At 36.4% G+C, this 14,114-nt stretch overlaps 1 protein-coding gene across 1 annotated transcript in view; it reads right to left on the bottom strand.

Moving 5' to 3' along the window:
* PPA2 (inorganic pyrophosphatase 2) overlaps window positions 1-13,902 on the bottom strand; it is a 64,134-nt gene extending 50,232 nt beyond the window's left edge. Inside the window, exons 1-2 of the mRNA XM_053703510.1 lie at window positions 13,641-13,902; window positions 4,236-4,300 (exon numbers count right to left, since the gene is read on the bottom strand). Of these exons, the coding sequence (XP_053559485.1) occupies window positions 4,236-4,300; window positions 13,641-13,800 (225 nt within the window). The 5' untranslated portion in view covers window positions 13,801-13,902. The remainder of the gene's footprint in view (window positions 1-4,235; window positions 4,301-13,640) is intronic.
* Window positions 13,903-14,114: the final 212 nt, after the last annotated feature.

Here is a 14,114-nt window from a genome sequence, read left to right on the forward strand (position 1 = left end):
ATATATATATATATATATATATATATATATATATATATATATATATATATATATATATATATATATATATATGTTTAGACTTGGCTGATTACAATTTGTTTGGTGTCCCTTTAAACCGTATTTACTCTAAATTGTTCTTCCAGAGTTCTCCCCAAGACCGATTTATTGGACACACCCTTGGCTGATTTTACTGGACCACTAATATTAAGCTAAAATTTCTTGATTTAATGATAATGTGTGCAAGAAACATGTCTATGCTTTGAATAATTTAAAGTGAAGGTAAAGTTAAGTATATCTCACAATATACTAACACTTATCACCCAAATTTAATGTTTCATTCATCAATTTTTGAAAAATTGTAATTATAAATCAAGTTATTGCAGTTTTTAATCACAAGTTTTAGCTATTGAAATTCAACCCGTAAAATATTTTTTTTTCCCCCCTATGGTCATGTTTTTTTGCAAGTCTATTGAAATGCTGGCCGTTAGGCGGCCGTCAAATAACGTCATCCGCCTCGTATGGTATGCGCTACTCATCTTTTGGACTTCATGCCCTAGAAGTCTGTGCGGTTGCAGAGCCTCTGAGCTGACCTCAGAAATACACGCTGACAGCTGCTCAGCACTATGCCGAGGGCACGGAGAGGCAACAAGTGAATTAAAAATAAAAGTAAGAGCCGCAGTGAGCTAAGGGGAAAGCAGCTAACAATTATAAGCCCGGGGAATTTAGAGACAAGTGGCTGGGGATTTGTGAATGTGTTAACACATATGCGCAGTGCGAGGGATACTCGTGAACGCGCATTGTTGGTTCTCTATGCCATCGACACACTAAAACAAGGAAATGGCTGTTGGGAGGAGTCAGGGACCAAACGGTAGGGAAAAATAAAATGTATTTATTATATATTTATATAATCCTTTGGGGAAAATTAGTTAGCGACTAAGTTATTTAGACTATGAGTAACTCCAATCCCACAGAAAACAGCGCAGTCTGTGAATACAAAAAGATGGACTCCAATAGTGCAATATTGTATGAACAAACAGCACTTTGACAAAAAACTTTGACCAGAATACTCACAATGTAAGATTTAAAAACATGCACAGAAAGGTTTCTTTACTCAAATATAGCGATATCGCCGGGTGCTTGTGTGGTCTAAGGTTGCTTGGGGGAACAGCAGCAGATTTCCCGGTCGGCGTGTGACGTCAACACCCGACAAACAGCTGATACACGTTTCCCTTAGTCCTTGTACACACAGGCTTCCAGAGCTCGTAGCCTCAACGCGTTTCTCGCCCCCTGCTGGGTGCTTTCTCAAGAGGAATAATGATCCAGTACTCACTCTACCAGACCTTATCTCTTAGTTTTATTCCAGGCTATAATTGCCCTGCACTTGCTTTATGCTCAGAAACGTGTTGAGGCTACGAGCTCTGGAAGCCTGTGTGTACAAGGACTAAGGGAAACGTGTATCAGCTGTTTGTTGGGTGTTGACGTCACACGCCGACCGGGAAATCTGCTGCTGTTCCCCCAAGCAACCTTAGACCACACAAGCACCCGGCGATGTCGCTATATTTGAGTAAAGAAACCTTTCTGTGCATGTTTTTAAATCTTACATTGTGAGTATTCTGGTCAAAGTTTTTTGTCAATAAAGCGCTGTTTGTTCATACAATATTGCACTATTGGAGTCCATCTTTTTGAATTCACAGACTGCGCTGTTTTCTGTGGGATTGGAGTTACTGTGTATCAGCTGCAGGACAAGCAGCGTTTTTCAAGCAGCTGCATCTGAGTCTTCAAAAGGGGAATCTCCTGACACCATCTTTCAACATTAGTAAGACTGTTCTTATTTTGAGTTAACATCAATTTTTGGACTGCTGTCATTTTGGACAATTTACTATCAGCATAATATCTTTATTAGTGTAATTTCAATTCGAATTTAGTGCTATTTAGTGCTGTTTATTAACCATTGCCATAATTTTGATTACACTCTCCCTTATATATATATATATATATATATATATATATATATATATATATATATATATATATATATATATATATATATATATATATATATATATATATATATATACACATATTTGCTGAGTGATTGTTGCGCTGATTGTTTTTGGTGGTTTGTAGACTATTAGTAACTTATTAGAGTATACATATTTGTAAAACTTTACCTTCACTTTAAGTGACATTGCAATTCTAACGTTTTCAGTCATTTTAAAAAGTATTACCATGCCCCTATCCAGCCACTTCATAGTGCCACCCGACTGGCAACATTTTCTGTGAGACTGTAGATAACCATGCTAATCACAGTCTGTTAAAGCCAAATAGGGACATAACTAGCATGGCTAGCTTTGAAAAGTCAGCAGGGTACATTTCTACCTCTGAGAAATTCCACAGCTAAATTACATCAAAATGATTTACTATGTATAACTAAACATTTTGTATTAAAATTTCAAGAGGTGTACTGCCCCTTTACGATCTACTGAACTAAGACATTGTAATTAAAGGGATAGTAAAGTCCATTAAAAACGTACAAATATTTCAGATAGGGCTTCTAATTTGAAACAACTTTCCAATTTACTTTTATCATCAAATTTGCTTTGCTCTCTTGGTATTCTTAGTTTCCAATTTCTAAGCCCCCCTTGAAGACCGCCTCTTATCTAAATGCATTTGACAGTTTTTCACAGCTGGAGGGCGTTAGTTCATGTGTTTCATATAGATAACATTGTGCTCACGCACGTGAAGTTATTTAAGAGTCAGCACTAATTGCCTGAAATGCAAGTGTTAAAAGATCTGAGATAAGGAGGCAGTCAGCAAAAGCTTAGATACAAGGTAATTACAGAGGTAAAAATCATATATTTCTAGAACATTGTTAGTTATGCAAAACTGGGGAATGGTAAATAAAAGGGATTATCTACCTTTTTAAACAATAACATTTATGGTGTTTACTATCCCTTTAATCTATGATATTAACATTTAGAGGGACATTGTACACTAGATTTTTCTTTGCATAAATGATTTGAAGACTATTCATTTATATAGCCCATCTGGGAGTGTTTTTTTTTTTTTTAACAAAAAGTATAGTTTTGCTTCTTTTTAAATATTGTGCCGATTGTCAGATTCCTAACCGAGCCCCAAAGATTTAGATGTATATTGATGTCTACAGACTCCAGCTTGTGTAATGTTAATTCATATCCTGGAAAGGGGGAAGGAGGGAGTGTCTGAAATGGGAGCTACTACGTAAGTTTTTAAAAAGGTTTTATACTGGATTTTTAGATCAGTATCTGTGCATATTCTTCTATATAGGAGTACATGCTGTTATATGAAAATTGGTGTACACTGTCCCTTTAACCACACCAAAGAATATATAAAATTTTGTGAAGGGAGCATACTTCAGAAATTACATGATTTCTAATGTTTGATCAGGAATTTTAATTATGGCATTAATACATTTTTTGCCATTTAATTTCCTAATTATTATTATTGTAGTAAACAAGGGTGTGTGTACTAAAGTCAATCGAGAGATCTCTTTTAGAAAAATTATGTATGACACTGCAGACCACCATAAAGACCAATATACCCCACTTCTGAACAGCTACAATGCATATCTTTAATTTATTGTTTTGGCTGCCCACTACTACGAAACAGGCTTGAAATATACACAAATAAGGCGACGTTAAAACTATATACTGTATATATCTCAGCAACCACTGCTTGACTTTCAACCAAAGAAAAACCACACACCAGAAAACACAATATGCATGTCAAATTTCATAAAGACTTGTACCGAGGTTTATGTTGTAGTTTAAGTTAACCTTTTCCCTTCATGATTCAAAATACCCACCCCCCGCACACCAAAATGTCTGAGGGTTCCTGCAAAGCTGCCATATTTCAAAGAAATCTGTTAGGGGGTTTTCCAGGTGCATGTTAAATTTAATGAACAATGTTCAAAATATATATATATATAATTGTGCACACATCAGAGAAAGTGTGCAAAATATGTGTGTTTTTTTACATAACTATGTAATTTTTGCTAGATATACTATGCCATAATTTTAGAACCTAGGTTTCACTGCAGGTATCTGAAGGAGAGTTTCTGCATAAGTGCAAACACGTGCGAGTACTGAAATACAGTAAAAGCTAGATTTCAACATGTTGGCGCTTATGATTAGAGGGAGGCAGGGAATAATATCAATGCATTTAATGTATTATGTCCCCATAAAATGACAACATACCTCTTCAGCTTCTGCGTATAGAGGGATGTCATGAAATGGTGAAATGAATTTACCTTCTGCATTCTCTGCAAAGGAAAAATAGAACAATAAGACTGTCATAATATTTAAATTTGTACATGTAGCAGGGAATCAATATTTTTAAAAGAAAAAACACAAACACCACACATTTCACATAAAAACTGAAACAGCTTTTAAGAGATCTGTACACTTTGAAATGTATGAAACAAATAATTCTTCACAAAAACATCTAATACACATGGATTGTGAAGATTTTACCTCTTGGCAGTAGCTTTAACCATCTTTGTGTGAGTAATGCAGCTATGATTGAACCAATCCTGAATCAGTAATAGTAGTAACAGAAAGATTAACGATTTAACCCATTTTGCTTAGTTTTTCTCCTAGCCCCAAAGTGAGTGTGTTCTTTCTGTATTTTGTGTACTTATGTATGTTTGTCTATTTTTAGTGAATAAAGTACAATTTATTTCACCATTCATTGAAATTATCCCAGTTAAACAACGATATAGAGTGCTGGTCTCCCGTGACAGGCTCATATGCTAATTTCTTAGTCCTTGAAGGCCACCTCCTATCTGAATGCATTTTTAAATTTTTCATGTATGCCATAACATTGTGCAGACACCAGTGGAGTTACCTAGGAGCCAGCACTGATTGGCTAAAATGCAAGTCTGTCAAAAGACCTGAAATAAGGGGGTAGTCTGCAGAGGCTTATATACAAGGTAATCAGGGGTAAAAAGTATATTAATATAACTGTTTGTTATGCAAAACTGGGGAATGGGTAATAAAGGGATTATCTTTTTAAATAAAAGAAATGCTGGTGTTGACTGTCCCTTTAATACATTTATGTTTTTATTAAAATCATTAAAGGTATAAAAGTCAGATGTGCAACGCTGGTGGAGACAAAGGCATCCAGCGGCAGCTCTGAGAATTACTGACCCAGGAAGAGCACCCAACACAACCAACGTATGTAGAAATGAAAACATAGCATTGGTACCTCCAAAGTCTTAGCAGGCAATGCTCAGACTGATTAGACGTCTAAAGCACGTAATCTCAGAACAAAATTAAATGTGCATCAAAAACAGAGAGAAAATGACAGTTTTTCTACTGGAATTAGGAGTAATCAGGGTTGGTCATACAGTTGGTTTGTGAGTGGTTTTAGGACTGGCACCACACTCCTCTATGCACTTGTAATTCAAAGAACCAGATCCATTGTTCCATTTGTGTCTAGATCAATCTTTCCTTGTGCTTTGCAGTGGCTTCTGTTAAAGGGAACCACAACACCTGATTGACATATTCTAAACTAACTTTTTCTGATTGTGCAAAATAAACTAGCTAACAATGCTGTATGCAGTCTTCATCTTACTGCATTCTGTTTTTGATAAAAGCTTTATAATTTAAACATTGAATTGCAGCATTGGATGTGCTATGTAAGCTGCCATTTGTTAAAGTACGTTTCACAACACTGTCATTTGATGCACACGGCACCAGCTATTACTAAACCATAGGGAGCCCTGCAGTGTCTGACAAGAACGGCTTCAGGCACTGTTATGTTTATAAATAGCACGAGCAGGGAAGGAAGTGTGAGGGGGAGGAGAGGTGGAGAGGCAGGCACAGGGGGATGAAAGGCTCTGGAGATCACATGTAAGGTAGATGAATGTCTTGTTACAATTTTTTTATGCAGCGTGAGTTTGCTTTCTTTCTTCCCCCTGTGCCTGCCTCTCTCCACCTCTCCTCCCCCTCACACTTCCTTCCCTGCTCGTGCTATTTATAAGCATAACAGTGCCTAAAGCCGTTCTTGTCAGACACTGCAGGGATCACTATGATTTAGTAATAGCTGGTGCCGTATGCATCACGCGACACAGTGTTGTGGAACGCACGTTACAAGATGGCAGCTTGCATAGCTTATACAATGCTGCAGATCAACGTTTAAATTGTAAAGCTTTTATCTACAATAGAATGCAGTAAGATAAAGACTGCATACAGCATTACAGTCAGTTTATTTTGGATAATCAGTAAAAGTTAGTTTAAAACATTTCCAGCAGGTGTTGTGGTTCTCTTTAACCTACAATTACAAAGCATTTGCTGCGACTTCACGGCACTCGAACTGTAGTTTTTATGGTTACAGCGTGGGACGCTGCTTCCTCCAAAGCCATATTAGCCCCTCGTTTATAGTTGCAGTGGGTAATAGACGCTGGCTTCACCTTATTTTGGGTGTCCTATTAAAATGGACAAAAAAAAAAAAAGAAAAAAAAAGAATTTGGACTGTAGATAAGAAACAAGAGGCCCGTCAAGTCCATCCATATTACTTGTTACTGTTTTCTTAAGATAGCCTTATGCATTTCCCAGGCATTTCTGAATTCCTTTACAGTCTGTGTGTTTACCACCTCTAATGGAAGTTTATTTCATGAATCCACCTCCCTTTCTGTAAAAAAAAATAAAAAAATGCTTCCTCACATTTCTCCTGAATCTGCTACCCTCTAACTTAAGTTTGTGACCTTTTGTTTTGGCATTTCTTTTTTTGGAAAATTCTTTCAACTTCCACTTATTTAAGTTCATTCATATATTTGAAGGTTTCTATCATGTCACCTCTTTCACTTCTCTCCTCTTAACTATACATAATTTAGTTCATAGAGTCTATGTACGTTTTATATTTTAGACCATGTACCATTTTAGTAGCCCTCCTTTGGGCAGTTTTTAGTTTATATCCTAATAGTCTCCAGGATGAAAACAATATTCCAGATGTGGCCTAACTAATGATCTATAAAGTGATAAGATCCCTGCTATTTCTGCTACCAATACCTCTCCCAATGCAACCAAGTATTTGAGTGGCCTTACTGGCTGTACTGCTGCATGGTCTACCGAAATTTAAATAATCTGAAATAATTCCCAAGTCCTGTTCCTCTTTAGTTAGTCAGTAATGTACCACTGAGACTATAACTGGCTTTTTGTATCCTGTATACATAATTTTGTTTTTGGAAATATTGAATGTATACATGTTTGTATAATCATCATACAAGTACACCTTCCTCTGTAGCCCACTTCCAATATCACTAATGAACATGTTAAACAAAACAGGCCCACAAACTGACCCTTGGGGAACACCACTAGTAACTGACCCTTCATTTGAATATACTCCATTAATTCAAACCCTCTTAATAAAATGTCAGACATAATGAAGTGTTAAAATATAAAAGAGTAGCCTGAGAATATTGTGTGGATGTATTTTTTAAAATATTATTTATTATTATTATTATTATTATTATTATTATTATTATTAATAATAATAATAATAATAATAATAATAATAATAATAATAATAATAATAATAATAATAATATTATTATTATATATTTTCAATTTTGAAAAAATAAGTGCAAGGTTCTAGTTTCTATAAACTTATGGGTGTCGACCTGTTGAAACCTACAGTTCCCTTATCTAATCTGCTGAGAACAATAAGGGGCAGATATAAGTCGTTTAAGCGCCAACAATGGCTGTGCGGAATATAGCAATGTTAAGATGGTAACAATGATAAAATAAGCTTAAAGTAATTAACTGGTCACAGCAGGAGATATGAAATAAGAACAAGTTTTTCAATCTAGGATACATAAGTTACAACATTGCAGTGCACATTACTTTATTGAAAGCACAAAAATGTAATTATTAAATGACAGGAAAAGGGAAAAAATATATTGCATTGTTTTTTTTTTCCTACATAGAATTTAACTTTTTGTATTACAATCTCAAAGTGTTTATTGTCCCTTTAATAAAGTGCCTACAAAAGCTGGTGCACATTTGCTAACCACAGCCACCCACTGTGAACCTATTACCCAGTACAACTTCTGGTGGGTGTATTATAATCAGGCGAGGAGATTGTATACAACTTGACTAACAGAGCCCAATGCTATTGGTCCATGTGCAGTTTTAAAGTACCAGAGCATTTTTGCTATCACTTCGTTAAACAGAAATATATATATCTCAAAATAACAAGAGTATTGCATTGATTAGAGATTAAGATTAGAGATAGAGATTAGAGATATATATTTACGCCGGAGTTTGGTTCCAGAAGGAATGGTTGTAAATTGAAACTGTTGTAAATTGAAACCCAGTTTATAATATAAGTCAATGGGAAGTGAGGGAGATAGGTTCCAGGCCCCTCTCAAAATTGTCATAACTAACACCTAATACATTATTTTTAAAGCTTTGAAATGAAGACTTTAAATGCTAAACAGCATTATAAACATAATAAAATAATCACACAACACAGAATATATAATTAAACCAAGTTAAATGAACAAAAACATTTCAATCTGGACTGATTTATAGACAGGAAGATATTGTTCTTTGAAATCTGCTCGATAGCTTAGGTCTGGCTAAACTGATTAATTTCAGCTTGCTTGGCTGAGCTGCAACACAAGCAGACAGCTCCACCTACTGGCTATTTTAATAAATGCACTGCTTCTCAATAGCAGTCACATGACTGGAAAAAAAGGTTGTTATTCTAAAACGGTGTCAATTGAACCGTTGTAAAACACGGGATGTATGTATGTATGTATATACATATACATACATACACACACATATACATAAAAAAAGCTTTGAGTGGATGGCAGTTTCAACTAGCTATTCAAAGAATTAAGAAATTAAATATATAAAAAAATTTTTTATATATATATATATATATATATATATATATATATATATATATATATATATATATATATATATATATATATATATATATATATATATATACACACACATATACATACATACAAACATCACCTTCCACATAGTTGATAGTTCTGCTATAGGCTTTTTACCTTGAAAATTACCTCATACAACAAGGTCACCAGGTGCCTCTCAAAGAAGTAAAAGTCAGAGCAAAACCATAGGCAATCTAGCCATACAGCACTTTTTTCTCTTAAATTTCATATAGCTAGATTGCCTATTGGTTTAGAGGTGAAAGATTCACCTCAATTAAAAAAAAAGAAAAAAAAAAAGAAAAAAAAAAAAGTGTTGATGAGGGTTACCAGACAGGACTATAGAAATAATAATAAAACTAGTGGTGCAAAAGTATTACTTTTAACGCATCTGAAAATAAAAATGTTTAATTAAACTATAAAAAGTAATATAGATTAAGAATAGGATTCAATTGTGTGTTAAATTTACCATAATTTTTCTTAATACTTTAAAACTGGAATCAGTCTTCTCATAGAGCAGGGGTGGGCAGAATTTTGTAAGGCAAGGGCTACATCTAATTTTATTCCAATTGACATGGTTACCTAACTTAAAAAAAGGGAAAAAAAAAAAAAAAAAAAAAGAGAAGGTCGATGGCTGAAAATTGTATTTTCGCCACAAAAAAAAATAAAATACAGCTTTAAAAATAACCCATGCACTTTAATAAATACAGCCGTGCTTTACATACTGCAAGAGCTCTCTCTTTACGTTACGCTGGGACCATCAAGCAACCTTATCTGTGTACCGCGCCTGCGTATGAATAAGTAGTCTCACAATCAAGACGGCTCAAGTCCAGGGCTAGCGGAGTAGTCAAGCCTGGAACACATGGGAAACCCACAGCTCAGGGACAACGATGACAATGAACTATTCTCAGCCAATCATAGACAGACTCATTCTACAAAGTAATTTTATTGGCTGGACACCATGTAAGGTTGATAAGGGGGCAGGTCCTGTTGGCTGGTCTCCATCCATCCGCTACTAGCTGAAGACTACTGCAAATAGTTGGGACAGTGACAGTGGCAGGACCCGCAGGCTCTGTACCGCCTTACACAGCAACCAGAGACTGGTATAGCAGCAACAGCACTGGCCTGCACAATTTGGTGACAACAAATTCTGGGGACAGAAAGCTGCAGAAGCTAGCACAAAGTATAGCTAATATTAGTGTGTCAGTAAGTATCAGAGAGCAGCATCAAAGCCTCGTACAGAGTAAGTAAAAGAACCTGAGGGGGAGTAACAGACCCTGGGAAAATAAAACACCAGACCATTCACCCAGCAGAGCCTGGTGACAAGTAACAGAGGACAGAACTAGAAAGTAGCAGCAGAATATAAGAAAGAACAGGACCAGGAACTGCCAAACCCTGGTAAACCGAGCAGCATCTCAACCTGGCGCATGAATAGTCTGTACTATGGACTGACCGCTCGAGACAAAAAGTAGGAGAGATTGGGACAGGCAGTTACCAAAGCTGGGGCAGCGAGTTCAGATACAGACGCATTACGCATGCTGAAGTACACATACCGCCGATAGACTCATAGCTGATCTCAAAAGTCTGCATAAGAGAAACATTTCTCATACATCTACGGTGGCGAGGATCTTCACTCAGAATCTAGATGTGTGAGAAATGATTCTCTTATTATGTAGACTTTTGAAATCTTCCAGGCAGTCACCTCAAACTTCACTCACAGTCCACTGGTAGACCGCAATCTACCTCTTGCCCACCCCTGCCATAGAAGAAAGAAATATTGTAATTGAGGATATTTTAACTTTGATATATCTTAACATTTAAATCGTGGAATTTAAGAATACAGTTTGAAATCTAGTGACAGAACTACAGTGTTAGAGGACAAATATATTGCTATGTGATTACTGAGACCCATAAATCTGCAAGATAATTTGCACTTTAACCCCTTAACGACCGACGATGTACAGGAAAAAAAAAAAAAAAGGAAAAAAAAAAAAAAAAAAAAGACGTTGTCGGTCTGGGAAAGCGTCCAGACGCTTTCCGGTTTTGTAGTGATGCCTTGATATCGAGGCATCCTGCAATAACACCCCTTGGCCATCTGATGCAGAGAGAGCCACTCTGTGGCCCTCTCTGCACCGGACATCGATGGCCGGTATCGTTGGTGGGTGGGAGCCGAAGTGGGAGGCGGGTGGGCGGCCATCGATGGGCCGTGTGATGTGGAGGGGGCGGGATCGGGTGGGAACCTCTACACTACGGCAAATATCTTAATGTAAAAATAGGAGAAAGGGGAGAGGGAATAGTTTTTTTTTTAAAAAAACTAAGGAATCTGGGAGAGGGTGGGGGTTGAGGGGGAAGCTACACTATGGGGAAAAAAAAAAAAATTTTTTATTGTAAACTGGGTACAGGCAGACAGCAGCCAGTACCCAAGATGGCCCCCAATAAGGTAGAGGGGGAGGGTTAGAGAGCTGTTTGGGGAGGGGATCCTACACAGCAGCATATGCAAATATGCTGGGGGGGGAAGACAGCTTTTATTTTAGTACTGGCAGACTTTCTGCCAGTACTTAAGATGGTGGAGAGAATTGTTGGGTGGGGTAGGGAAGAGAGCTGTTTGGGAGGGATCAGGGAGTCTGGTGTGTCAGGTGGGAGGCTGATCTCTACACTAAAGCTAAAATTAACCCTGCAAGCTCCCTACAAGCTACCTAATTAACCCCTTAACTGTTAGGCATAATACATGCTTGATGCGCAGCCTTCTAATTACCAAAAAGCAACACCAAAGCCATACATGTCTGCTATTTCTGAAGAAAGGGGATCCCAGAGAAGCATTTACAACCATTTGTGCCATAATTGCACAAGCTGTTTGTAAATAATTTCAGTGAAAAACTTTACGTTTTTTTTAATTTGATCACATTTGGCAGTGAAATGGTGGCATGAAATATACCAAGATGGGCCTAGATCAATACGTGGGGTTGTCTACTGCACTACACTAAAGCTAAAATTAACCCTAGAAGCTCCCTACATGCTCCCTAATTAACCCCTTCACTGCTGGGCATAATACACATATGGTGTGCAGTGGCATTTAGAGGCCTTCTAATTACCAAAAAACAACACCAAAGCCATATATGTCTGCTATTTCTGAACAAAGATGATCCCAGAGAAGCATTTACAACCATTTATGCCATAATTTCACAAGTAGTTTGTAAATAATTTCAGTGAGAAACCTAAAGTTTGTGAAAAAAAAATTGTGAAAAAGTGAACGATTTTTTTTTTTATTTGATCGCATTTGGCGGTGAAATGATGGCATGAAATATACCAAAATGGGCCCAGATCAATACTTTGAGACATCTTAAAAAAAAAAAAAAAAATTATATATATATATATATATATATATATATATATATATATATATATATATATATATATATATATACATACATACATACACACACACATACGTTAAAGGGATATTCAGGTATTCCTGACAGATATCAGGGTTCCAATGTAACTAGCGCTAATTTTGAAAAAAAGTGGTTTGGAAATAACAAAGTGCTACTTGTATTTATTGCCCTATAACTTGCAAAAAAAAAGTAAAGAACATGTAAACATTAGGTATTTCTAAACTCAGGACAAAATTTAGAAACTATTTAGCATGGGTGTTTTTTGGTGGTTGTAGATGTGTAACAGATTTTGGGGGTCAAAGTTAGAAAAAGTGTGTTTTTTTCCATTTTTTTCCCCATATTTTATAAAAAAAATTATAGTAAATTATAAGATATGATGAAAATAATGGTATCTTTAGAAAGTCCATTTAATGGCGAGAAAAACAGTATATAATATGTGTGGGTACAGTAAATGAGTAAGAGGAAAATTACAGCTAAAATTACAGCAAAAATGTAAAAATAGCCTTGGTCCCAAACAGACAGAAAATGGAAAAGTGCTGTGGTCATTAAGGGGTTAAGAGTTTTCATTTCATAGAATCATTTTATTGATCCTGAGTGATCTAGTAGTAAACAGACCTTTTGTGTTAGTTTCAGTGTATTTGAGAACTCTGCTATATAGGCTTTTTTACCTTGAAAATGACCTCATACAAGGTCACCAAGTGCCTCTCAAATTCAGAGCAAAACCATAGGCAGCTAGTTGCTCGGAATATTATTTCCATAGTCAGTATATATATATATATATATATATATATATATATATATATATATATATATATATATATATATATATATATATATATAGTAAAATAATCAGCAATATACTCAAATAAAAAGTTGGGACCAATTACGTAATTCATATATATATATATCAGACTATCTGGGAGGCTATATACTTAATACTATTTAAGAACAAATTATGCACAAAGCCGTTCTTTTAGTATAAAATTAAAACGCAGCAGCAGGAAATAAAAAGCACACGCAGACTGGTGAACATTCATATATCTAAAAACACTGTGTGGGCATGACCTGATTCAGATATTCAATACAAAGTATAAAACCCACATAAAAATGCATAAAAACTAATGCAGCTTGAGAGAGACTGACTCAACATATAGCACTGGTATTAGCTGACGAATGTTCCATGAAGAAGGTCGGCGGGGGAGTTCTAAAGTGCAACATCGCTCATTGACAGCGCAATGAGCGATTCGCCTAGTTAGAACACCCCTCTTGGCAGCAGCTGGTGCAGCGCGGCTACTTACTGAAATATAGCCGATACTCGGCAGTGTTGGGCTGCCCCCTTTCCTCTATGCTGTATCGCTGCATGGTTATCTTGCGACTAAACCCTGCAACCTTTCCACAGTCGCGCGTCAAAGCAGCACGGAGGAGTCCGAGCGAGCCGTAACGCCATAGCACGTTCATGTTTTATCCCCTCCTCTGTAAAGCAGGCGCGCTTCCTGTCTCAGCTCCAGGCTAAGCCTACACTGCCATCTACACGGCCACGCTTCACAAGGGCAGGCTATAGGACGTTCCAGAACATGGCTGCTGGAGGATCAACCTGTGGCCTCAGAAAATGGCTGATCACTCTTATTACCACATTATTTTGCATATGCTGCTGCTAAGTGTGCACGCTCTGTATTCTCTAGATATGGTGTGTTACAATGACAATAGCCACAATGCTACTAAGTCTTATTATTATTTAGTAATGCACAGAAAAAAAAGTTGCACCTTTACTT

This window comes from Bombina bombina, chromosome 2 (assembly GCF_027579735.1).
Source record: "Bombina bombina isolate aBomBom1 chromosome 2, aBomBom1.pri, whole genome shotgun sequence".
NCBI classification, from domain to species: domain Eukaryota; kingdom Metazoa; phylum Chordata; class Amphibia; order Anura; family Bombinatoridae; genus Bombina; species Bombina bombina.